This window comes from Telopea speciosissima, chromosome 6 (assembly GCF_018873765.1).
Source record: "Telopea speciosissima isolate NSW1024214 ecotype Mountain lineage chromosome 6, Tspe_v1, whole genome shotgun sequence".
In the NCBI taxonomy this organism is placed as follows: Eukaryota; Viridiplantae; Streptophyta; class Magnoliopsida; order Proteales; family Proteaceae; genus Telopea; species Telopea speciosissima.
In genome coordinates, this window is record NC_057921.1 from 48,383,506 (window position 1) to 48,410,165 (window position 26,660).

Genomic DNA, 26,660 nt, shown 5'->3' on the forward strand with positions numbered 1-26,660 from the left:
TAAAAGCCAATAAAGCTTAAGTTGAGAGAACAAAAAGTTCAGCTGGGATTTTGTTTCCTAGAAGCGAAAGAACCTAAGGTTATGTTTGGATGCCAAGAAAAGAAAAGAAAAAATATAATGAGACAAAAATCAAGATGATACGATGATTGATTTATGTCTCTCTCCTCAAATTATTTTTTTTTGGTATTTTTCTTTTCTTTTCTTGACATCCCAACATAGCCTAAGTGAGCATATGAAATTTGGAAAATTATCTTCTCCAATTTCTTTAAGCTCGACAATGCGGCAATGCTAGGCGGAGATGCCGACATGTGGTAACTTAGACACATGGCAGTGTTTGGATGTCTGAGCTGTCATGTGTCGACATCTCCACCTAGCAATGCCGAACTTTAGGAATTGGAGAGGATAATAATCCATGAAATTTTCCAAAGGCACTCCAACTTTTGGCAGCATCACCCTATTTCCATAAATAAATCCCATGAACCCTTCCTTTTGGCCCACCATTTTGAGCAATATGGAGGGCTGATCTGATCATACTGACTTCTTGATGCAAAGTGCACCCATGACCCACCACATATCATGTTTGAGGGTTCCAACACAACCATATGACCTACTATGTATTTTCAGAGATAAACCAAAATTTGATCAGAAGTTGATTTTTCAACCATTTTTTGGAGCTTTATATTACCATATGACTTACTATGTATTTTTAGAGGTAAATTAAGATTTGACTAGAAATTGACTTTTCAACCATTTTTTGGAGCTTTATATTGCCATGTGAGATAATTGGGGCCTTGAAAGAAGTCATTCACTACCCTGTTCCACTTCAGTTATGTTTTGTTATAAACTGAACCTTTAATATAAAAGGGGAAAGAAGAAATAAGTATAACTGGTTTGTATTATTTATAGTACAACCACCTGAGAAGGAACAAAAAATAAAATTACAGTGTCCACTTCATTTTATTTTTTTTGTGGGGGGGGATTTTTTTTGGGGGGGGGGGGTAATTATCGTCTCCATTTATCTGCCCCTCCATTTCCTTCATTACATCTAATAGGCGGGAGTGGACCCCAACTAGGCAGTGTGTTCAGGCAGGGGGTAGGGTGGTTATTTTCGCCCCCCTATGAGATGTAATGGAGGAAATGGTGGGACAGATGGAGACAATAAAGATCCCCCCGGGGGGTGGGGGAGGGTACTCAAAAACTTTCATCTCTAACTGATTAAATGCTCAAATGAGTTCCCCGGGTGAGCACCAGTTTGCTACCTGCTCTACAATTTGGCCAAATTATATTTCAACGTCCCGAGACTTGGGTGATTGAATCAGTGACATTGATTGGGGGTAACCCAGTAGATGAAGATGTATCTCCACGAATCTTATTAGTTGCATCAATGAATATAGGTCTGGTTGGCGTGAGCTCTAGTTGCCCCTTGCTTAACAGCATCACAACTACTTCAGACATTGTGGGTCTTTCTGCTACTGAAGACTGGGTGCACAGGAGAGCTATGCCTATAATTTTCTTTATTTCATTCACATCATATGCATTAGAGCTTAAACTTTTATCCACCATATTCATCAATTCGTCTTCCTCGTACAGTTTCCATGCCTGTTAAACCCCAAGGAGAGTTAAGAGTGGAGGGAAATAAAAAGAAATAGGAAAACAAACTAATCAGTTTCTTGGCTGCGGAGGACAAAAGTAGACAAAATGAGGATTAAATTGTACCATGGAGGTCTTTCAGACCATTTGACTGTTTAGGTTTTTGAAAATTTTCCTAAGAAACTTGAGTACTGAGCAAGTACATTTCAAGGCAAATCTAGTAATGGATAGCTGTATAAAAGAAAGCCTCCTATTTCAGCTACCGAATTCTTTATTTCAAACTGATTTACTTATCCAAGAGGGAGAAACTAAGGAATCAAAAGAAAGACCAGAGGGAAGAAATGAAGAAGGTACATAAAATAGATTATACAAAAATTAGAAACGAACGTTTAATCTCAATTACAGAAAACACAGTAGAATCCAAATTATTTAAAGGGTCAACCCAATATTTGAAAACTAATTTTACAATATAGCATACCAGTTGAACTAAAAACTGGTCATCCATTTTCTGTTCAAATTGGAATTTTATGTCGATTAAATGCCAACTTAGGGATTAAGACATAAAATGTGTTCATTTCTGAAATGTACACATTAGAGATTTGCAACTGAATTATTTCAAGTCCAATGCTAACTTAACCATGGGTTTTCATTGAGCACTAAAAAACTTGGGCTGGGGGTGGGGTGGAGGTTTGGAGGAAAAAAGAATTACCATTGTTTTTGAAGTGTACCGTGAGGGAAAGTGTTCTCTTTGTTAAGTTGTGGGAGTTAGTCTTTAATCTTAGAGTTTGTTTATGTTTAGCCTATGTTAAGGAGTGTTGGTCATTGTTATTTTGTAGTTTACTTATTTACTTCTTTGACTCTAACTGTAATTAGATTGCTAGTAGGACAAGCCACGATAGGCTAAGATTCTGGATTCTATCGTGGCTCTAGGATTTCCCCGAAGTTTTCTCTCTGTTCTCTTCTTCTTCTCCCTTCCTCTATTGCAGCTGGTTTTCAGGTTCTTAGAATTGTTACATGGTATCAGAGCTATGAAGAAGAAAAAAGGCTATGAAACCTTAGTTGAAACCCATCTCAGCGAAATCTTTGTCTCTTCATCTTCCTTCTTTGATTCATCTTTGATTGCTTCCATCTAATGTAAACTTTGCTACCCTGGTCAGCTTTAATTCACCTTTTCCCCATTCTCTCTTTCCTATTTCAGTTCTTAAACTCCATTCTACTGTACGCTGTTTTGGGGCCGCTCCAACAGTCCCAAAGATTTGATTCGAACTCCCTCAATATAACTCTGTTTGACTCGAGATTTTGCTAGAAGGAAACCCTCTCCTAGGCGACTAAAACCTTAGAATCCCTTCCCTTAAAGCTTTCCCTGTTGTGAGATTTCAAACGAACATCAGACCTGGTCTGAAACCTACCGTTGGATTTGATCTCAGGTCAACATTCTTCTCTGGCTGCTGGATCTTTCTGGTAGCTAGTGGTCGTATTTGGGAGGCTCAAGAGAGAGAAATTTGGGTTCGACTGGTTTCCAAACGAGAGAGTTCGAATACCATCACCGAAGCCTAATTTTTGTCTCTGGTTCACGCTGGAGAGGGAGATGAGATTCTTATCTGAGATATTTGAAAATTATTGCAATTATCTATTTATGTCATCAACATAGTGTCATCTACTTATTTGGAGGTTATTATTATCTGTTTGTGTATCCTGCTTGTGTACTCAGCAATAATTTTATCTTATAAAGATGGTTACTTATTTGCAGGAACCTTCTATTGTTACTTGTGGTTCCCAGCAACCTTATGCTGTTACTTGTGGTTCGCAGCAACCTTATGCTGTTATGTGTCGTTCGCAGATACCTTATGCTGTATTTGTGGTTGTCCTAGCTACCTATGCTGCTCTTTTATCAGTGGTTCGCAGTAACCCATACTGCACTTGTGTTAGTGGTTCTCAGTAACCTATACTGCGCTGGAGCCTATAATATATGCTCCAGCTTGAGGGGGAGTGTTCTCTTTGTTAAGTCGTGGGAGTTCTTCTTTAGTCTTAGAGTTTGTTTAGATTAATCTATGTCAAGGAGTGTTGGTCATTGTTATTTTTTTATTTACTTATTTACTTATTTACTTCTTTGACTCTAATTGTAGATTGTTAGTAGGACACTTAATAATATAAGCTAAGGACCTAGGCCACAATTCTAAGATTCTGAATTCTATCGTGGCTCTAGGATTTCCCCCAAGTTCCTTTCTCTCTCTGTTCTCTTCTTCTCCCTTCCCCTATCACAGGTACTGGTTTTCAGGTTCGTGAATTTGTTACAATTGTAACACCAGCCTAACCATGGGACAGGTTTTCGATGGTTTATAGAAACCCTTTTCTTCTCTAATTTTGTATCCTTCCCTTCTGACCTTGACCCATTCCTAAGGAAACCTTTTGGGGCAAACATTCTGAGTTTCTTTTCAATTTATGATGGGTGCATCCTCCAGTGCGTAGGTTTCAAGTTTTCAGTTACAATTTTTTACAGTAATAACACTCAACTTTAAATGGTTGGTTTAGTAAGATTACCAAGACCATTACATGGACAACAAAAACTGACTCTTTTTCAACGATTGGGTAATTGGGTAATAATCCTCAACTATTTTAAGCACTCAATGAGTAGTCTATTGATTACATGATTCGGTCCAATCAAGGAAGATTATATGGAACAGTGATAATGTGAATGCTATAGCAAGTCCATAGAGAAGCATTTGAAAATATGAGTTCCAAAATTGGCCATGGTTTGATCTTTTATACACTGCAAAATGAACCAACAACAACAACAAAAACTCAGTCTTATCCCAACTATATGGGGTCAGCTACATGGATCCTTACCCTCCAATCAGCTCTATTCAAAGCCATACATGATACAAGGCCTAAGCTATGCATGTCTTTCTTCATCAATTCTCCCAGAGTCATTTAGGTATGCCTCTGGCTTTTTTAGCTCCTTTAATCCAAATCAAATCACTCCTCCGTACTGGAGCATCTAAAGGCCTCCATTGTACATGGCCATTCCACCTCAAACAGCTTTCTCACAACTTATCATGTATAGGAGCTACTCCCAAATCAGCTCTAATATCTCAACATCCTCAGCTCAGCTCCACTGAGTTTATTTATATGATGTTTATTAACAACCCAATGTTTTGTGCCATACATCATAGTCGGTAGCATGGAACTAAATCTCAGTCGAAACTTGCAATTTTGACCAAGCTATCTCGGTTTTCGACATAAACCGAGGACAAAACTTATGGTCGATACTGGATCGGTCCAGATTTCAACTAGTTTCAACCAGTTTGACCGAAAAATACTGAGTTTCGACCAGTTTCAACCAGCCCATGACATTTTGAGTTTGGCCCAAAAAAATACCAGGTTTTGGTCGAAACCAGGGAAATTTCGGTTTCGGCAGGGTCGAAAAAGGCCTCGAATCCGAGATTTAAAACCTTGGTCAGTAGTATGACTGCCCTATAAATGTTCCTTTAAGTTTTAAAAGAATACATCGATCACACAACACTCCAAAAACACACCTCTCCACTTCATCCATCCTATTTTAATTTTCTGTGTAACATCATCCTCTATCTCTCCTTTATTTATGATAGAGCCCAGACACCTAAAATAATCACTTTGCACTTCAAAATGAGCCATTGTTCTTATTCCTTGAATATATTAAAAAAAATTCAGATAGACGTGATCAACTGTTTGTTGTATTCATGCCCTATTAATCCAAACTGAAAGTCAAGTATAGTAATGGGTGTGCTAATATAAAGAAATAAATGAAAAAAAAGCTTATATCTAGAATAGACAAGTAAAGCGAAACATAATTTTTGCTTCAATAAAAATTTTTATCCATAGGATATTTCTTTGCAATAGTAAATAGTGCCATAGTCTGTATGTGAAAATACAAAAAGAAGATTAAGGAAGGAGGTTGTAAAAAAATTTATAGAAACAGGAAAAGTACGCACATGCTTAGAAACATGTATGTGAAACACATTCATCATGCTTATGTCAAAATAAACCCATCCATTTAAAAGATTGAGATGCAGAGATATATACTTTCCTCTCTATTTTTGTGAAATGTGTATTTTACAGTAATTGTATACAATGTTCAAACTAGGAAGTCATCTATGAGGACATATAAGTGATACTTTCATATTATTTAACCACAGCCAAACTGAATTTAACTTAATTATGAAAAAAAATAAGGAAAAATTCAAAAGAATAACTTTCAGTTTTTCAAGTTCAAGATTTTCCATTTACTACACTTTTTGTACTTTATTGCGCAAAATCCCTCTCAGAAGAATCATTCATAATGTAAAGAAGCAAAAAATTCAGAGATCTCATGGCAATAGTTACAATGTCTAGGTATTTCAAAATGGTTATTGACTTTAAAGATCCACTAAATTGAGAAATGAGCAATCCAGTCATGTGAATTGGGTCTCTATTAACCATGCCTACATAATTTAAGGTCTCCTACTGATCAGTTACACTTATTGATAGCAAAAGGTAGAACAACAAATGATGGTACAGAAAAACTTACCCATTCAAGGAGGTATTGTGTTACAGGCTCAAGCTTTAAGTCGTTGCTCTTTCGACCACTTATGATTTCAAGAACAACCACACCATAACTGTAGGTGTCCACCTTCTCAGACAGCTGCCCAAGAATTGCATACTCAGGTGATGTGTAACCCCTGATGCATGAGAATGCAATAGCTTTCTGATCAGTTTTAATGAAAAGTAAAATCTTCATACTATTGTTGAATGAACTAATTTAAGCTGTGTGACGTGACATAGCAATTCATACGAATGCTTTAATAAATTATAGAACCACTCATAATTTTGTAATTACAATTAATATATTGTCTTATTCACATCTTATTTACTGTTTGTCCCATTATTTTTAGCAATTCATACCGGTGTCCCTGTGAAGTGGTCAGAATCATACAGCTGGTAATATTTATTGCTTGATTCATCATCGGAATGACCTCTGAATCAAGATTGTCATTTTGCTTTGTTCTAAATGTAGTGATAAATGTCTTAATGAGATTCACAAAGAAACACCTACTCCCGCCCCCCCCAACCAAAAATCAAACAGAAGCCTCAATCTGCCATTTGTATATCAAGAAGATGGTCTGAAATATCTGTATGGCATCTCCCACTAATCACAATTAAAAATACCTTAAGGGCCATTACCCAGTGCTGGTCCCGTCTATGTGGGGTCCTGGGAGGGGTAAGTTTACAGTCACTCCTAACCTTTGCTATTTTTTACACAAAGTGGCCGCCCTCAAAACTTGAACGCGGGCTTTGTCCTGGCAGCCTGAACCTTTTACCACTGCTCTAAGCAATGGCCCTTATGATTAAAAACACCTCAGAGATGAAAAAACTAAAGAAGCTTCCATATGGACCCAATAAGTTATTTGATGAATCCACTTAAAACTTTGGTAGAGGCTCAGTAGGAAAATCCTGTTTTGAAACTATACGTGAAAATTTGGGACAAAAAATTGAAAGTATGCATGTTTTCTGGAATGCTTGGAGAGAAACCCTCTAACAAGAATATTTTACAGGGCATTATTGTTTATGCATCAAACGTATGCAGATAAAGTAATGAGCATCTATATGCTTCATGGAATGTTTGGGGAAAAATATACTCTAAAAGGGTACTGGAGCTCAATATAATGTGTCTGATATATATATATGCTTCTCCAGCAGTACAGGCTTTGCGATAACTAAATATTGGGTGGTTAAGATTCATAATAAATCCAAAAAATTTGGTTCTCTAATTGATTATAAATTAGTTCTAATAAGAACCATAAAAAATTAAAATGTAACGGAAAAGGAGTTATTAGTTTTCTCCTTCATAAAAATAAAAAAAAAATTTTGAGGGGAGGGGAAGAATTTTTGTGGTCGGCAACTCACAGACATAATTGGTGAGTGGCATCTATTTGTATGGTTCAAAGTCCAGAATGGATGGAATCTAGAAACTCAATGAAGTACTGGAAGTCTAGAACCACACTAGCAACCCAGGATCAATAGAGAAGAATGAAGAAGACTGAGAAGTTAAACAGATTCCAGAAATTTAATGCAGTTTCCAGAAAATGGATTATTCAGGATTCACCAAACACTGCCCAGAGGTTATAATTATGAGAAAATAGTTTACTGATTTCAGAAATTAGAATGAAGAAGATGAGCCAGTCAAATAGGTATTTCAAAAGATGGCTGTAACTACCCAAAGAGAAGTCAAACAGAACTGTAACTCTGAGATTGGAATCACCCAGCACTGGTGATTGTTCTAAAACCAGAAAATAATATTGCAAAGCAACTTTAAATGGTGTGATATTTCTGTTGCAGAGAATTTCCAGAGACAGCACAGTATTGAACTAGATATAAATAGAATATCAACCTGAGGTCTGAAACCAAACAATAGACATCAACAGAACCTTAACTACCAAGTCTGAGAGGAAGCTAAGTAATGTCGAGAGAGATATGACACAAGGAAGATGATGAAAAGAGGTCATAAAACAGGGTATCCGACCAGGTGATAAAGATGAAGAATAGAGATAAAATAAGGAAGAAATAAAATAACTGAGGGAATAAGATTATCTGAGGAGGAGTTCAGAGAGAGAACGCATTATAGAAAAACTCGGTTTAGCCCAGAGGAAAGATAGAAAACCAGTTACACAACCAGCAGCTCAGCAGGATATGAAATCCAAATTTTTTCTGTTATTTAACTTTAAATGATTGAGGGTGCTTACCTATTTATGGCTACTAACAGCTCTTATTAAGACTCCTCATGGATTTCTACTCATAATCTAAAACCAAATTCCAAAGATAAACTCAAACTGAACACAACTTTTCTACCATTGGCCTAATCTAACTCAAAGACTAATGCAAAGTCGACCTCAAACCATGGAAACCAGCAGGAGATTGATTGCAGCCAGGATCAACACGATAAGGGATAAATTAAATAACTAAAACTCTCTTTCTTTTTATTGTTGTTTTCTATTACATATGAATGGAGAACATAAAGGATAAGAAGAAAGGAGAAGAAGATAAAGAACAAGATAGAAGAGAGGGGGGAGTAAGGGAATGGCTCTCTCAGTCTGGGTCTCTCACCCACAGCTGTCCTAGGTGTTCAAACAAGGAATTTCTCCCATAACCGATGGCAAGCTTGGCCATAAATTCTATTCTCCAATTCTGATTCAAGTACAACTGATGGGGCCTATTTATAGCTTGGCCTAAGCTTCACAAAATAGAGAGTTGAAAATTAGAAAGTAACGAAAAAGGAAACTACTATAAGCCTCATACAAGAGAATACTAAGGCTTGTACACCAAGTAATCTAAGACTTGACTAACTAAGACTTAACTAAGTAAATTGAAATAAAAATAGAAAGTAAACAAAAATAGAAACTTAAGTGAATAGTAACTAACTAAATCAGCAATATAATCTGCCCTGGCTTGCTATCTTCAGTGGGGCCCACAGAATCTCAACTTTTTTTTTTATTTCCTTCTCCATACAAGGCTTATGGATGCATAACACTCTTCACGTGAACAGTAGTTCGGGTACTGTTTATGTAAACATTAAATTTTTTTGTTTTTTGGGAAGTAGTTTGGGCTGCCTTAGGTGGTGCTCCATCGAACCAACAAAAACTTGCCACATCATCAGACCAGGCTGCCTCTCATAGCAGTCGAATCCACAACCTTGTTGGGCTGGTTTTGGGGCTTGTTCCTGCTGATACATATGGACTTGTGAATTGTGATCTACATCAAAGACCCACTTATTATCCATCCAAAAAAAAAAAAGACCAACTTAAAACTGAAACTGGACTCCTATCCCAATACCTGTCGACTTCTAAAGATCCCACTTCAAATTAATTTTTGTTTACAAAAATAAACCCAATATTAAATACCCTAACTACCCCTGCTGGAGCTGATGGCCAAAATTAGCTTGGCTCTTCTTGGCCTGGGTTTCCAAACTGGGTCTTATTTGCCCAGCCAGGCTAGTGCATCTACATCATATATTATGCCACGTGGAAGAGTGATGTGGCAGTTCTGACTATTGGATTTCTAGGAAATTTTCTAAATTTTCCACGTGTCAAATTTCAGCCTCAAATCCAATCACGTACCCTCCCGTGTATGTCAATGACACCCTTGTAATCCCATGGACCCTCTTGGTAGTCCTGGATTTTTTCATGCTCTGTTTTTGCCACGTAACCGACCCCGACTGAAATGAAACTTCATGTGAGCAAAGGAAGTTGAACTCTACCTGTCCATAAAAATTTCAACCCCACTTGAGCTGCCACATGGTAAATCTGCACAGCAACCCACTGTTTTTGCATGTGGGTTACAGTCAACCAAAACTACTCTTTTTTGGGTGCTTAAGTTACATACAACATCCCCCCCCCCCCCAAGGTGAAGGTAGGATTCGATTGACGTGGTGATAATGGTCACAATCCTTACCAGCACGCTAGACTAGCACCTTCAGAAACAAAAATGATGCAGATCAGAAGACCTACATCCGTAGAAAGAAGAAGAAGAAGTAGTAGTCCAAGTGTCCTACTAGTTTGTAGGGATTTCTTCGTGTATTAGATTTTGCATACTTATTTTTTATTTTATGTTTTAAATTGAACCGGTCCAAAGCTGGTTGAACCAATGATTCAATTTAATTAGTCTTTTATTAAGTGTTTTTATTTGAAGTAGTCATGTGACCAACTTAAGTTAGTCACATGATCTTTTAGTGACAATGTAATAGAGTTCGGATAGGGGGAATATTCCTTCTCCTAGGCTGATTAGGTATTAGGCTTTTGGCCATTAGAAATAAAGACAAATTTCTTTACCAAAAAAAAAAAATAAAGACAAAAAAGTGCGGGGCTCTCTTACCTCACAATTTTGAAAAATTTCTGCTCAAGGCTGCTGCTGCAACTTGTTTCTTCTCCAAGGAGATTGTCTTGTGTTTGATCAAGGCTGGTGGGATTGGTGTTTGATCCAATCGACTTCTTGCGGTGTGAAGCCCGGGTGGTTCTTTGAAACTCTCTTCAAGTTCTTTGCTCAAATTCTGATTTTTATTCAAGTTTTCATCTTCAAACAAGCTACTGCCAAGGGATCTCTTCAACAACAGTGAATTTGAATCACCCCATCCCCAACCTTCCTTCAAATCCTCTAAACCACCAAACCCTAGCATTCCCCACATCTCCTAACCTTTTCCCCATAACCTAATTTCTGTCCAGACCAAACCAACCAACATAACCTGCCCAAATTTGGATCGAACACTCCCCTGCCCCATTAGAGCACTCGATCCATACTGCTGCCCAATCCACCCACCCTAAACCCTAGATTCCATCATCTTCTGCCTTTCGATACCCAAAACCCTAAACCTAACTTGTTACCTATTCATTCCAGTGCACATTCCTCCATTAAAACTTAATGTAAACTTCACTGATAGACTCTGCCCAACATCAACTTAACCTAACCCTACCATCAAACCCTAGGTCCCATCAAACCTTAACCATAATTTCACAATTTTCACCTATTTTGACATAGCCGAATTACCTAGTTCATAGAAGATCCTGGTTATTGGTTTCTAGTTGGTCTCCTACCAATCTAGAACTACATTATAAAATGTACCTGACAAAGTGTTAATACTGTCACCAACATTTCAGATATATTGACAGTATACTGGTTTGGAGCAATTCAGGTGATAGATGCATATATATCTGCTAAAAATACACAACTAATGAGCTTATGAATACTGATGAATTGGGCAAAATGACAGTTTATTACCATGAGTCACTGATCCCACGATTATAGAAGGGGTCTCAACGAAAGCTCATTAGGCAATCAGATCAGTGTTTCTCATCAAAAGACAATCAATCCAATCATCAAAGAGTTTAATAGCTCCAACTGTCCCTTTTGTTACTTTCTATCAGTCTTCATGGTTTTTGTAACTAAAGCAACACATGGACACAGTTACATCTTATATGAAGCTAGAGTTTGTTGAATGAGAAAGATTAGTGTGAGCTTTCTGGAAACTTTTAAAAGGATGTGAAATGGTTGTGTTTGATAATATATTGTTGGTAGAATCGTGGGCAAGAAAAGAGAGAATGAGAGAATAATTGCTTGTATTAAATAGAGGGGAAAGTTACAAGAGACTAAAATAAACGATGTGGGACTAAAACCCACATAGCCGACTTACACTTAATAACATAAAGACTACCCCAAAAGGACCAGAATACCCCCACGGTATTCTGGAGTACATATTCCAACACTCTCCCTCAAGCTGGATTATACAAAGAATTAAAGAAAGAAAATTCAGCTTGAACTAAATAAAAAAAAAACTCCATAATAATGCTAACACTCCCCCTCAAGTTGGTGCATACAAGGTACTAATGCCCAACTTGAACAAAACGGGAAAAAATAAGTTGTAGCAGAATCCAACTTCAAGACGAATGCAACTCCCAAATAAACCTTCAAGAACTTGAAAAAATAGATCTTCAAAACTTGGGCAGACTTGATCAGCAAACCGGGACTGGAATGTCTTCCAAAAAAGGCAGCTTTTACCAATCTTCTATTGCTGTCCAGTGATGAATCTCTGAATGATAATCTTGAAGATAAGTAACTAGGGTGGCGAGCAGATGAATCAAGCAGCAGAAAAGATCAAGCAGCGGAAAAAATCAACCCAACTGTACAACCTCATATAGGTAGGCAATCACCAAACATCTTCAATACTTTAATACCAATCTCCTCCTTACGGCAAGCTCACCCCAATAACAAAGTAGATACCCATTGGCAATGGTGAAAACTCTGATCTTCTATGTTTTGCACCAAGTGTTCCTGCAAGTTTTGTTTTCTGCAATGGCTGCAGTATACTGTACATAATCCCCCCCTCACGTGTAGTACACGTGGACATAACAGAGACGATGTAAGTGATAGCGCAAAAACATAACATTCCAGCTTGAACAAAACGGGAAAAAATAAGTTGTAGCAGAATCCAGCTTCAAGACGAATGCAGCTCCCAAATGAACCTTCAAGAACTTGAAAAAATAGATCTTCAAAACTTGGGCACACTTGATCAGCAAACCGGGACTAGAATGTCTTCCAAAAAAGGCAGCTTTTACCAATCTTCTATTGCTGTCCAGTGATGAATCTCTGAATGATAATCTTGAAGATAAGTAACTAGGGTGGCGAGCAGATGAATCAAGCAGCAGAAAAGATCAAGCAGCGGAAAAAATCAACCCAACTGTACAACCTCATATAGGCAGGAAATCACCAAACATCTTCAATACTTTAATACCAATCTCCTCCTTACGGCAAACTCACCCCAATAACAAAGTAGATACCCATTGGCAATGGTGAAAACTCTGATCTTCTATGTTTTGCACCAAGTGTTCCTGCAAGTTTTGCTTTCTGCAATGACTGCAGTATACTGTACATAATCCCCCCCTCATGTGTAGTGCACGTGGACATAACAGAGACGATGTAAGTGATAGGGCAAAAACATAACATTCCAGAATCTTCCAAAAGGTGCCAAGGGTAATGGAAAGAGAAGAAATGGCAATTTAGAGAATACCATAAACTTCCAAGGTGGTTATGGGTATATGCCAAAGGTATGGTTTGGGAGGTGGTGAAGTGAAAAGAAGCAGTGGGATAATGAACCATGGACAAAGCAACACAGTAATTTACAACCTTCTTTCAATCGATCAAATTAATTCCAATACACCAATCTCCAATGATCCAATCTGAATTAAAAAAAACAGGTCTAATTTGTAGAAGGAGAAGGTACCATTCTGTAAAAACTTGATTGATTTTCACACAAGGAAGTATTAGTGTGCAAAATTCCAAACTATAAACTCCCACATGCTAAATAGAACTGACGAAGATATTTGGACAGCAATGGATGTAAGAAGCTTCAACAAAAAACTTGGATCAGATCTGAATTTGTGAACAATGCTAGGATCAAGCTCTCAAAGGGAGCCGGATATGAACCAGAAAAGCTTCACATAACTGAATAGGTTCGTAGTTGCAACCAATAACCTTGGAACACACTGTTGTAATCCCAAATAAGCTGATCTCCAGGGTAGTAGATACGAGTCTTCAATAATGAAAGAAATTCGATCTCCAATAGTAGGATACTCAGTCTCAATAATAGGGCAGCAGTAGTCCACATAAAGGCAGCAATAACATGTCAACCAGCCATGCTTACAGAAGCCAATCAATAAAACCAGCAATATATGTAGTAAAGCTCAATAGAACCAGCAAATATAAGATAAAGAACCAATAAGATCCATAGGTAGTTGAAGCAGCCGGCCACATAGGAACAAGTAAAAAAAATAGGTTGATAATTGGAGAAACCGAGCCATAAGAATGAACCTGAATTTTTACCAAAAAGAACTGATGAATGTTACTGAAATATGGGTTGAATATTCCTCTGATGGTTATAAAATTCTCCTAAAAAAATCAGCAAGAGTGGACTGCCCTAACCCTTAGATCGATTATAGTCAGGGTTTTGTAAAAAAACCTTGAAAGTGAAGATCGATTGTAGGGAAGGGGGCTTCAACAAAAATGATGATGACTTGTCAAAGGTGATGTCTTCTGGTAATAGATGTTGACCACAACTGCGGGAATGGATCTCCAGTTCGAATAACCAATCTCCTTGGTGATTGAGACTTGATCTTCAAGTGGGAGAAACACCAAAAATTGCAGGAAAAATAGGGCAGCAACTATCTTGTGTAATATAACTTCTTCAAGCCATGAATAGTTGAAGTAGAATGTCCCTCTTGATGGTAGAAACACCTCCAAAAAACTCCAACAGCAGCAATCAACCCTAACCCTAAAATTGATGTGTCAGGGTTTTGTAAAACCCTGAAAAGGAGGATCGATTGGGGTTAGGGGTCTTCAAACACTTGGAAAGAGGCTAAGACTGAGGTCGAGCGGTCCTTGTAGTTGGAGTAATCATCCCTCCAAAAATCAGCAAAAATTGAAACATGTAACCTTAATGTCGATTTGAGTCAGGGTTTTAACAGGTACCCAAAAATAGCAGGTTGAGAAGGTTTTGCTGTAAAAACAAATCCAGCCATCAGAAAGTGTCCAAACTTAGGTCGATTAAGGCTTGTAGTAGTAGGGAATCACCCCTAAAAAATCAGCTGCATCTGAAAAGGGAAACCCCAAAATCGATTGGAGTCGGGGTTTTAAAAGAGGGTCAAAACCCTGACAAGTTGAGATCGATTTGGGTATGAAGGCTGGAAAAGTTAATAAAAGATGGAGAGAAAGAAAGAAAGGGAAGGAAGACTATGGAATAGGGTAGAAGAGTGCTGGAAAAGGCTGCATAGGGGGCTCCAACAATGGAGGATCAGTCTACATTAGGTAGAAATCAGATCTCCAAAAATTCTGGACAGCTCCAATATCGCAGGTATGGCTCCATCAGATTTCGAACAAAATTTTTTTAATAAAAAAAGGTAGAAAGGGAGGGGGGCAACAACTAAATCATTGATATGCTGTGTTTACCACATTAGTGTTGCCCCTTTACAGGTTGAGAGGAAGAAGAACAGAAGAAGGAGAAGCCGAGAAAGGGAGAAGAAGGGAGAAGTCGATTGAAGAGATGGATGAGGGTTTTCTTCTCTTTTTCTAACCTAGATCAGACTAGCTCTGATACCATGTTGGTAGAATCGTGGGCTAGAAAAGAGAGAATGAGAGAATAATTGCTTGTATTAATTGATAGGTAAGCCCCTCTATTTATAATAGAGGGGAAAGTTACAAGAGACTAAAATAGACGATGTGGGACTAAAACCCACAAAGCCGACTTACACTTAATAATATAAAGACTACCCCAAAAGGACTAGATACCCCCACGGTATTCTGGAGTACATATTCCAACATATATGATCTTCTTGTCAGGTATGATCCACAAACCAACAATTTCCAATATCTATGCTTAAATGAAGGGACTATAAAAGCTGTTTGATTTGGCCACATTGGAGATCATCTAGGATAAAATCAACCGTTAGGTCATCACTCATCATAGTCCACTTTTAAAATTTCAATTTTCTTTTTCCTCTTCAATTTTTAATACAACCCTGCCCATAAGTAAGGATGACATAGGATAGATGACTAAGATAACTCAATCAGGGGAACTTTTAGTTCATTAGACCGCTAAGAATGACATGAATCAGAAATTCAGCATGCTGTGAGTTAATGTTCACAAAAAAGCCTTTGTTTCCTCTCAGGCTTTGTTGGCAAGCTCTGATAGAATACCCTAAAGGCCTAAACCTTGGCTCAAGGCCTAAGCCCTGAGGGCATTCTTGGCTCATGGTCTGTCTAAGGTAATTTGCAGCCATTAGATCTGTATCTCTAAATATATCACATGGACAAGACATACAATGAAAGAGGAAGAAAGACACTTTAACTAGACTTACAAGGTCCCAGCAAATCTGGTGTTTAGATGACTCTGATCCCCTGGTAGAAGTCTTGCCAGCCCAAAATCCGCAATTCGGGGCTGGAAATAATCATCCAGCAGTATATTACTAGATTTTATGTCTCGGTGTATAATACACACATGGAACTCCTCATGTAGATAGGCAAGCCCTCTTGCCAAGCCAACAATTATGTCAAACCGCTGTTTCCAGTCGAGAGTCCCATGCTTCTCACCTGATAAAGCAGAATTACAGTCACACCAAAGCATGAAGATTGGGTAGGGAGATGAACTTTAAAATTCATTGTTAAAAACTATAAAAGGAGAACAGATTTCTAATTTGAACTCACAATGATATTATATTTCACGTAATAAATATGGTATAGTTTTCAATTCTTTTTCTCCTTAATTAAATCAAAATTGGAGAGAGAATCATATACTACATAACAAAGACTTATTCTTGTTGAAGAATTCAACCCAAAAACTTAAGCTTTTAGGTAGAGAGGGCATACAAGTATATGGAGATGTCCAAGTTCACTGACTTAATCAATATGGTATGATTCTCAAACTCTGCCTAACGTGTTAGGCAAAATAAGATTAAATCATATACTTGGAAATACTCAACAATTCTGTCGTGTTGGAAACCCTGTACCTGTGTCAGACACCAAAATTGTGCTTTGTCCTTGTGACCTAGGATATAAATCTCATCATTCTATAGAGATGATTTCCTCGTGGGCTTTGCCCCTTTCTTTTGATAATTCATATGTCTTCATCATTACTAAACCAGGAAAGGAAATAAGAAGCAAATGAAAAAAAAAAAAAAAAAAACAGATTCATAATATCGCACTCTCTTATTCACTATACTATTCTACACAGAGGAAGCATCAGAAAAGTCCTAAATCCATTCCTTTCACCATTGCTTACAGACCTCCAAACCCTTTCTGTATCCTCCCAATCACCAAATGCACTCAAGTAAAAGGACTTCCGTTCTCTCACACATCCCATGCTTAAATTTTTTCCCCAATCAAATGCCAATCATGCACAAGTGCCCCACCCATAATTAGACAGTGACATTGGTGAGCCAAAAGTGATAATAACAGATAATTGTCAGGCACTAAGAAGTCCAAATTGCAAGTTTGTTATCATAAGATCAAGTAGATGATTACCAAACAAAATCTTGTCGAGGCTGCTATTTGCCATGTATTCATAAACAAGCAGCAGTTCCGGGCCTTTGCTGCAACACCCAAGAAGGCGGACAACATTGCGATGATGTACATTGCTTATAAGCCTCACTTCACTTTCAAAATCCGTCTTTGCTCTACTGGATTTACCTATTATAAGTTTCTTGACTGCAACTATTGTTCCATTTCTCAGAACCCCCTGTGAATGCAAACAGAATTTTCAACAGGAATCTCATTAACCCATGAACAAACTACACATTGAATATTTCTTAACAACAAAGATGTTACAATTCAAGTTTTGATTTGCACAAGCAGTGAAACAAGGACTAGTTGGTTTCTCTAAATTAATCAACTCAAGAAAAAATGGGAGATGTGGGGAAGATCAAATCAAGAAGATTTCTTTCAGAAATCCATCCATGAGACAAATAAAAATCTTTAAAAATCCTAAATTCAGAATTTGAGAAGCAAAACATACTCATCATAGAAATGACGAAAAGGTCAAAAGTAACCTTGTAGACATCTCCAAATCCTCCTTGTCCAAGTTTATTCTCTTCAGAGAAATTCTTGGTTGCAATTTTAAGATCTCTATAAGAGAAATTCACTGGTCCCCGAAGCTCTGTAGCTCCTAGTATATCTCCTGTGGAACGAAGAAGAACAAGGAGGATAGTTTAGAACCATTAGACCATGTGATAATACCGATTAATTAACTTTTGTGCATCAACAAACCTTTTGCCTTTGTAAACAAAAAAAGAGAGGGTTTCCTGTGGAAGTAGGGTACTCTCTAGTCTCTACCAGAGGTGCCAATCTCAAAAATGGTTCATAAAAAGATGGTTCCATTATTAATGTTGTGGAACTTTTCACTATTAGAAAGCAACATAGAATATGGAAGCTAAGGAGAATCTCATACTTTCATATCCTTCAGTTGCAACAAAACCAGGTACAGAACCGTGCTTGCACTCATTTACTTGGGTAGTAGCTGGCGAAACCATGATGGATTTCACGATTTCACTTAGGGGGTGTAAGTTTGGCCTTGTTGGCCTAAGCCTATCTTGAGTTTGAACAGGGTCTGAGCTGAATTTTTCAGCCTTGAGGGTGAAATTTTCAGGCCTGGGGTCAGGTCCGGTTGGGCCAAGTTGGAGGCCTCAGGCTAAGCCCAGTCCTGTGTTAGGTTATGTTTTACCTTTAAAATTTTTGTTTTAAATGTAATTGCCTATAGATCGACAGTCTGACAAAAGTATTTTAACATTTTAAGTTTTTAGGTTAAATTGTAAGATAACGTCTCACCAGGGCTTTCATTTTCTATAGAATTATGAAAGCTATATGTGTTCAAGATGCGATGCCAATAATGTGTCTCTATTTTTTTAAATGCATAGAATTAGGGTCAATCAAGACCAACTCGGCCCAGCCCGATCAGGGTCAATTAAGGTCGGGCTGGACTGAGTCTAGTAGGGTTGGGCTTGGGCTAAGATATCTCAGCCCAACCTAACCCTGTTTCACCCCTAATTTTACTTCTTCAAACTCCCTAAGATCAAATGTAATGTAAACTTCTCAACATGACGAAGAATTATTGAAGATGAAATAAACAAACCTATATATGGTTTTAGTGCCATCATTAAAAAAAAAATTATAGAAACAAAAGTAAAGGTCCATCGCTTGAAACCTCCATAAGAGAAAATACCATCCAAATACATCAAACTACAATCATAAAACTTGAATACAAGAACATGAAATATATTCTTTGAAAGGGTACTGATAGTTTCGATTCCATTTGACACCTAACCGGTATTTTCGGTACTGGTACCGCTAGAAACCCCGTTCCATAATTGTCCCATTCCATTTATTATTTGGTATCAAAATCAAATCTCAATATTGTTCCGTTTATTAATGGGACTGTCCAATACTAGGTTTTAGCATGATGATTTTGGGACGGTTCTCGTTTCTGGTCCCAAATTGACACCCTTACTCTAGTCTCTCTCTCTCTCTCACACATTAATTCTTTAATCATTATTTCTCTCTCTTCTAAAAAAGTAATAAAATAATTCAATGTGACGAGGCGCAGTGTACGCCTTAGGCTTAGAGAGCCTTTTCCCTAAAAAAAAATTCAAGACTAAAGCTCTTACACACCTCGCCATGTGGATAGATGATGCAACTATTCTAATTGTTGGACAGAAATATCATTGTCTAGATTGTCCACTTGTTAAATTTTAGATTCTAATTCAACCAAATACCTCATAATGTATTGACATGCATTCCATGTATTATGGCTCAATACACCGACAATTATTATGCATTCTCCCATGGCCTTGGATTTTCAAAGCCATGTTTTGGGTCCCATTTGATTAGTCATATGGAAGTTATTGGTTTTTAAACTGAGAATATAGGACAGCTTCCTACCATGGGTGTGTGGGAGCTAGGCTCCCCAACCTTTATTTCAAGACCTTTTTTTTTTATTTTTTATGTGAGTGTAATGAACTTTGTTAACTCATTCTGAAACTTAACATGTGAGTAGAGATTGTGATGCCTTTCTATCCATAAAATTTAGACATAACTGAAAGGAATAAAGAAAGAAGTTGTTAACCTTCCCGAGCTTTCTTGGGTTTCTTGGATTTTAGTAAGAATGTGATGAGTAGACTGAGAAGCAAAAGAAAGGCAACTCCTCCAACAACACCCCCAATAATGGCGTTGTTCTTACTTGAACTTCCTATAGATGAACAAGAGTCCTTCATTAGCAATTTAAAAAAAAAAAAGTAACATTGGGGAACGGGTTCATGAACGGATGTACATGATCATTGAAATCATTCGTCAAATAAAAAGAGGGGGGTTTTGATCATTTCAACCCCCCTATTATCTCCATCCGACATTCTGTGCGTAATTGTGCATGATGCACAACCGCATACAAAACTGTTTGCCAAATTGGGGAAGGGGGTCAGAGGATTGCATGGGCTTTAATATGTCCAAAAAACTAAACTAAACTATTTAGGCTATGTTTAGATGTCAAGAAAAGAAAAAATTCAAAAAAAATTGAATTTAAGGAGAGATAGACACAAATCAATCATTGTATTATCATGATTTTTGTTTCGTAATATTTTTGCTTTTCTTTTCTATAGCCTTAGTTTGAGAAGAATGGACAAAACCTATTTGTAGAACCGTTGACCTAATAAACCAAAACTCTGTAGTTCGATGGTCTGATCTCAACCAAACCGGATGTGGTTCAGTCTCCGGTCCAATTATAATACCAACTTCCAACTTACCGGTGTTCAGGTATTGCGCTATATTCGTTATCTGGTTGTCCGCAAAGAACGCCGTCTGAGAATACCTCATAAAACACCCCGCATCTACAGCCCTCGAATCGGATTCTTGAACACAGATCTCGATGTTCTTATACGCTACAGATAAGCAATCCGCACACCCACTTTCACTCACAGTCTGCGCACACTGAGCCACACCGTACACTGCAGCACCACCGGAAGCAGCTACCGCGCTCTTCACTGCCGCAAAATAACCATTAATTTTGGGAGTCGCAGTTACGAGATCATTCAACAGCGTATTGACGGTAGTCTGAAAACCGTTCGTGCTAGTTGCGGTTTTGTTCCCGCAGATTGCCGTATTGCCTGGTTCAGTAGTCTGGTCGAAGAAGCTGCTGCTCTCAAATCTAAACATAGACAATGTGGATAGAGTCATAAACCAAAGCTTTTTTTTTTTTTTTTGGTTAGAAATAAACCAAAGCTATTTGCTGACTGTCTTTATAACGGTCATTAATGCTTTAAAATCTTGGGCCGGAAAATAGAGAAAAGGAAATTAGCCCAGCACCCAAGCAGGCGTCCGGTGAGGCATTTCAACGGCTGGGCTGGCTGGGTGTGCAGGGATGTGTGCCTGCACGGGGTTTGGTGTGTATCCCAGTGCACCCAACATCCTAGCCGTTGGATGCTTCACTGGGTACTCGTCGGGCTCGTAGGAGAGGGGCCGTATACGCAATCATAAATAAATGGCAATATGTTGGATTCGGATCGTCTCCTTAGAGGGCATCCCCCAATGAGTGCCCAATGAGACATCAAACAGTTGGGTTATGCCGCACACATCCCGGGGCATGACCAGTCAACCATCAAGATGTGTGACTTGGGCGATGCCCTCCAAGGAGATGAGCCTAATCTGTATATGTTGGTTGTATTTAGCATTTCTCAAATGGGAGAATTTGGAGAGGCAAGAAGCTGGTATTGTGGGTCCTGCTTATTACTTTGGTCTCTACCTTGGTTAAACCACCTGGTCCATGCCTGCATGTCCCCAACATTTTTTCAACCGAAAAGTCAAACAGGGCCAGAGAGGGTGTGGACGGCATGAGGACTATGGGGATGCATGATAATACATGAAAGGATATTTGATTGAACAATCATTTGAAGTATGACATGTGATTAATCTACACTATTTCCTAGATATGCAATGGTTTGAATTATTATGTTAATTTTTCATGTATGGTTCATAAATATTGGGATCGGATTGGACGATTCACCCAGATTGGATTAGTATCAATTATGACCGATCTCAAGATACGAACGATCCTTGAACTCGGTCACTAGATTTTTGATCCGATACACGTGCAATGGTTGATTTTTTTCTTAATTCATTCTTCTTGAAAAATTTCCATTTAAATTTATGATTTGGCTTACAATATGTGTCTATTTAGTAACTTCAGCCTAAATGTATAACACTTATACAAATACTTTTTTTTTAATTTTTATTATCTTTCTAACCGATATTAGCTGATTTCAGGATTGATCCAACAAAACCCTAATTTTGACCTATCCTGGTCGATTTTGACCAATCTGGATCAGTATGGGCTTTGACCGATCTTGAGATTACGAAGTGGCAAAAATAGTGCATCCTTTAAAGAAGCCCTTTCCAAGTAATGTGCTTGAACACAAATCTTCCTATTTTTATAGGATCCTCTAGGCGTCACTATGCCTAGTGAAGTAAAACTCTTCACTATTAGCCAATTGGTTAACAAGAATCTGAAATAAATATGAATCATAAAATTGTTATTCCGAATATTTGCTTTTCTTTTTCTTTTTTTTGTTTTTTTTTTTGGGGAGGGGGGGAGGGCATGGTTTGAGGAATCGGTATCAAATCGGCAAATTTGCATCGGTATTTGTGGAGACAGATATCGATTCCTGACCAATCTTGTATCGGTAGATCGGTATGGACTAGCATAGTGCAGTCTATAAGGACATCTTGAAGGTCAAATACTAAAATATCATTATCATCTAATATCTTATTATAGTAGAAGTTAGTGTCATTTTCAAAAAAATTCAACTTTGGACAAATTTTTAATGCATATTGAAATAGAATGTTTATAGAATTCTAAAATGTTTTTTTCTAGAGTTGAAATTTGATTGGTGATCATACCAAAAAAAAATTTTGATTGGGGAAAAGGTTCATTAATATCATCCATAACTTAATTAAGATGTAATCAAGAAAGACAATAAGTGCATTTGCCTACATATAATTAATTATATTTTTATAAAATATTAAACAAGTAATTGCAAAATTATGATGTTCAATGTGAATGTTGAAAATGCTAGCATAGTGCAGTCCGTAAGGACATCTTGTAGGTCAATACAGAAATATCATTATCATCTAATATCTTATTATCGTAGAAGTTAGTGTCATTTTCAAAATTTTCATAATTTTGGACAAATTTTTAATGTATATAGAAATAGAGTGTTCATATAATTCTAAAATGTTTTTTTTCTAGAGTTGAAATTTGATTGGTGATCGTACAAAAACAAAAAAAAGATTGGGGTAGAGGTTCATTAATATCATCCATAACTTAATTAAGATGTAATCAAGCAAGACAATAAGGGCATTTGCCTACATATAATTAATTATATTTTTATAAAATATTAAACAAGTAATTGTAAAATTATGATGTTCAATGTGAATGTTGAAAATGCTAGCATATTGCAGTCCGTAAGGACATCTTGTACGTCAGTACAGAAATATCATTATCATCTAATATCTTATTATAGTAGAAGTTAGTGTCATTTTCAAAAATTTCATAATTTTGGACAAATTTTTTTTTTGGGTACATCTTTGGACAAATTTTTAATGCATATAGAAAGAGAATGTTTATATAATTCTAAATTTTTTTTTTCTATAGTTGAAATTTGATTGGTGAAAGGTTCATTAATATCATCCATAACTGAATTAAGAAATAATAAAGAATGACAATAAGGGCATTTGCCTACATATAATTAATTATATTTTTATAAAATATTAAACAAGTAATTGCGAAATTATGATGTTCAATGTGCATGTTGATTTCACAGAAAAAAAAAATGTGAATGTTGAAAATGCTAGTATAGTGCAGTCCGTAAGGACATCTTGCAGGTCAAATACATAAATTATCATTATCATCGAATATCTTATTATGGTAGAAGTTAGTGTCATATTAAAAAATTTCATAACTTTGGACAAATTTTTAAGCATATAGAAATTGAATGTTTATATAGTTCTAAAATGTTTTTTTTCTGTAGTTGAAATTTAACTGGTGAAAAGGTTCATTAATATATCATCACTACACCGACTACAAGTATGTGTAGAAACAGGGAGATGTTAGCATATGCCGGCATACTAGTAGTGTTCTTCCCCTTCCCCGCCCCCTCCCCCTCCCCAACCCCTACCATCCCCCCCCAAAAAAAAAAAAGGAAAGAAGGATGTCGACTCCCTCATATTCTCTCTCATCCTTGACCATGTGGTTTCTTGATCAAATTGATTAGTGGTTTATTGTGGCATGGAGATTCCCCTCACATTACTGTAAGAATTCCTCTCAAAAAAATAAAAAGAAAGGGAACACTAACCGGTGCTGTGCCTCGGCGTGTAATTATGCCCAGGCATAGCCGTGCATGAAATGACTGGAGGACCCCCTGGAAAGGCGGAAAGGACCAGGGATGCGTCGGTCATTTCACGCGTGGTTGTGCCTGAGCGTAGGTGCATGCCGAGGCACAACATCGGTTTACGTTCCTTTTCCCAAAAATAAAATAAGGGAGACAGATCGCTGACTAGGACTCTAAAGTCTGCACGCGTGTGCTGGCCAATGTGATCGTGCATGCAAGCATCAACTTGGGTGGGATTTCTGTCTTTCCATAGGGCAACACAGTACTTTCACGTACTTTTGTGTCTAGGCATAGGACGCCTAGGAGCCACACAGGCCATGTAACCATGTAGCATTCTTTTCCCCATTTTTTTTAAAATTAATAATAATAAAAGAATAGGGAAAAAGTTTCTTGTGGGAGAAGGGAATGTGCAGCTCACGCTCAGACATAGTGGGGGCCAAAATAACTACCCTGCCTCCAATGGAAAGTGGAAATCCCACCCCCCATGATGCTTTTGTGCACATTCTCATTGGTTCCGTACGCTAGGACCATGCTCCCCATAGAGAATTTCCGGCCTAAAAAAATAAAAATAGAATGTTTTATACATAATCATGGACGTGCATGGTTGAGTTTTTTAATCATTGGATGATGTAAGGGTAAAAATGTAATTTCACATCCCTCACTTTCTTCCAACCAACCATTGAAGGCCAAAACCGTGCATAATAAGTTAAGGCCAAATGTTCATTGTGCCGGAGGACAGGCTGCGCCCAGACACATGGGGATGAGCAAAACACATAAAGATAGGTGAAATGACCACCCTGCCCCTTGAATGGCAGACCCATATGCCTGGGCACAGGCTACGCTGCGGCACACAGAACATTAGCTCATAAGTTAATAACCTTTTGCCATAAAACAAAGGGAACGGTTTCCATCAAAAAAACAAAAACCAAAGGGAACGGCAAATAATAAAAGAGGGCAAGTGAGATTGCAAAAAACAAAAACGAAAACAAAAAACTTACCTCAAGAAGCAGCCGTCAAAGATAACGCGAGCGCCGTTAGCCGCCGAACAGGTTCTGATTAGAGCAACGGCAGAATCGAAGCAAACAAGGCAATCGGTGGTGGAGAGGTAGTTTCTGCACTGAGCCATTCCATAGACTGGGTTCGATGACTGGCCCTGCTGAGACGTAGAGAAAAACGTTTTGTTCGGACCGGCAAGCTGGTTCCGGAGTTCCGTTAACGTGGCGTTTAGGTTGGCGTAGAACACAGGCAGCTCCGTCGCATTGTATTGACTGCAACCTTTAATGAGCAGATTGGTTTGAGGATCACAGAGGATTGGATCCAACCAGAGAATCACAAACATACATAGTTTACTAATTAGAAACAGTCCAATTCTTCTCTGTAATTGCATTTCTGGTTCCCGAACCAAAAAAAGCAGAAATCGAACTCAGAACGTGAGATCAAGAGTTCCAAATTGGGGAATTAAAAAAAAAAACAGAGCTTTCGTGAAAAAGAAGAAGAACAGAGATTTAACTGAAAAAGTCGATAAGGCTCTCTCGCATTTGTGATTCTTGAAAAAAAAAACCTGAAATCGAGATGAGATGTTGAGATTAGAAACGAGAGAAAGCAGACGAAAGCTGCTGAGTTGAAGAATTTCAGTTCTGAGTTTATAATTGATATGATTGAGCACAGCTAATATTCTTTCTATAATTAAGAGTTTTTTTTTTTTTTTGGGTTTTCTACCCTATAAATTGTTATTTGTAAATTATATAATTTAGGTCGTTGGATTGGAACCTCTTGTTTAATTGTTGGTTAGATTCTAATTTAATAGCTGCAGATTTCTGTAATCTAAAAGACGGGTGGTTGCAGCGAATTGACGGTGACAAAAATTCAGTCAAACTACATACGAGGTTCCAAAGCCTCCTGTGCAGCACCTTGCGTCGGCTGCACGTGCAGCGCTAGACACAGTGAGGCGTGAAGAGACCGCCTTACCCTTGCCCGAGCGTCTTGCTCGAGCAGGGGTGAGGTGATCTTTTCATGCCTCGTTGTGTCTAGCACTGCACGTGCAGCCTGGACAGGTTGCTGCACAAGATCCTTTTGGGTGGCCGTTGTGGCCGGTCATTCATAGCCATTATAGTGTATTTAAGTCTAAAGAGAATCTTCTAAATGGTAAAATAAAGCTCTAAAAAAAAATTAAGGACTTTAAGAGGGTTTGGGGTTATACATGGATGATTAAATGCATGAAGGGTATTTGATTGAATAAGGTCACAAAATTTGACATGTGGTTAATTAATCCAAACATAGATTTATATATTCAACATTCAAAATTGTCACATCATTCCGCCATGTGGATAAAATTGGGATCTTTATCCCCTTCACTTCTCTGCCCGACCTAGTTCCCTAGTTCCTCTAACAAGGGGAGAGGGGGGGAGTTGGAATAACCAACCTACCCCTGTCTAAACACTCTGCTTGGGTGGGATCCACCACCCTCTATTAGAGGAACTGGGGAATTAGGCCAGGCAGGGAATTGGAGGAGATAATCGGGTTAAGCTGTCTAATGCCACATTTGCCTAATCTTTCATTGCATAATACAAGATAAATTACAAGAATAAAAAA

At 37.8% G+C, this 26,660-nt stretch overlaps 1 protein-coding gene and 1 long non-coding RNA gene across 3 annotated transcripts; one reads left to right on the plus strand and one right to left on the minus strand.

Moving 5' to 3' along the window:
- Positions 1-1,255: 1,255 nt before the first annotated feature.
- LOC122663592 (cold-responsive protein kinase 1-like) lies at positions 1,256-25,460 on the minus strand. 2 transcript variants are annotated; one of them, XM_043859186.1, is made up of 8 exons: positions 25,064-25,460; positions 20,430-20,827; positions 19,757-19,879; positions 17,688-17,815; positions 17,164-17,377; positions 16,002-16,233; positions 6,137-6,287; positions 1,256-1,599 (listed from the first exon to the last, which is right to left on the minus strand). In XM_043859186.1, the coding sequence occupies exons 1-8, from the start codon at positions 25,453-25,455 to the stop codon at positions 1,288-1,290; spliced, it is 1,950 nt and encodes a 649-aa protein (XP_043715121.1). In that variant the 5' UTR covers positions 25,456-25,460; the 3' UTR covers positions 1,256-1,287. The 2 variants fall into 2 exon arrangements, with proteins under 2 accessions (XP_043715121.1, XP_043715122.1); XM_043859187.1 differs by lacking the exon at positions 19,757-19,879.
- On the plus strand, positions 5,845-6,288 carry LOC122663593. Its single transcript, XR_006333198.1, has 2 exons — positions 5,845-6,033; positions 6,097-6,288. It is a non-coding gene; the product is annotated as an uncharacterized LOC122663593 (long non-coding RNA).
- Positions 25,461-26,660: the final 1,200 nt, after the last annotated feature.

Bases quoted from the DNA above. Each gene is read 5' to 3' on its own strand.
- LOC122663592 (XM_043859186.1), bottom strand. From the start codon at position 25,455: ATGCAATTACAGAGAAGAATTGGACTGTTTCTAATTAGTAAACTATGT. The intron at 20,828-25,063 runs AGTTTTTTGTTT...TATGTTTAGATT, and splicing joins GACGGCTGCTTCTTGAGGTA to TGAGAGCAGCAGCTTCTTCG. The intron at 19,880-20,429 runs GTAAGTTGGAAG...GTTCATCTATAG, and splicing joins AGCGCAATACCTGAACACCG to GAAGTTCAAGTAAGAACAAC.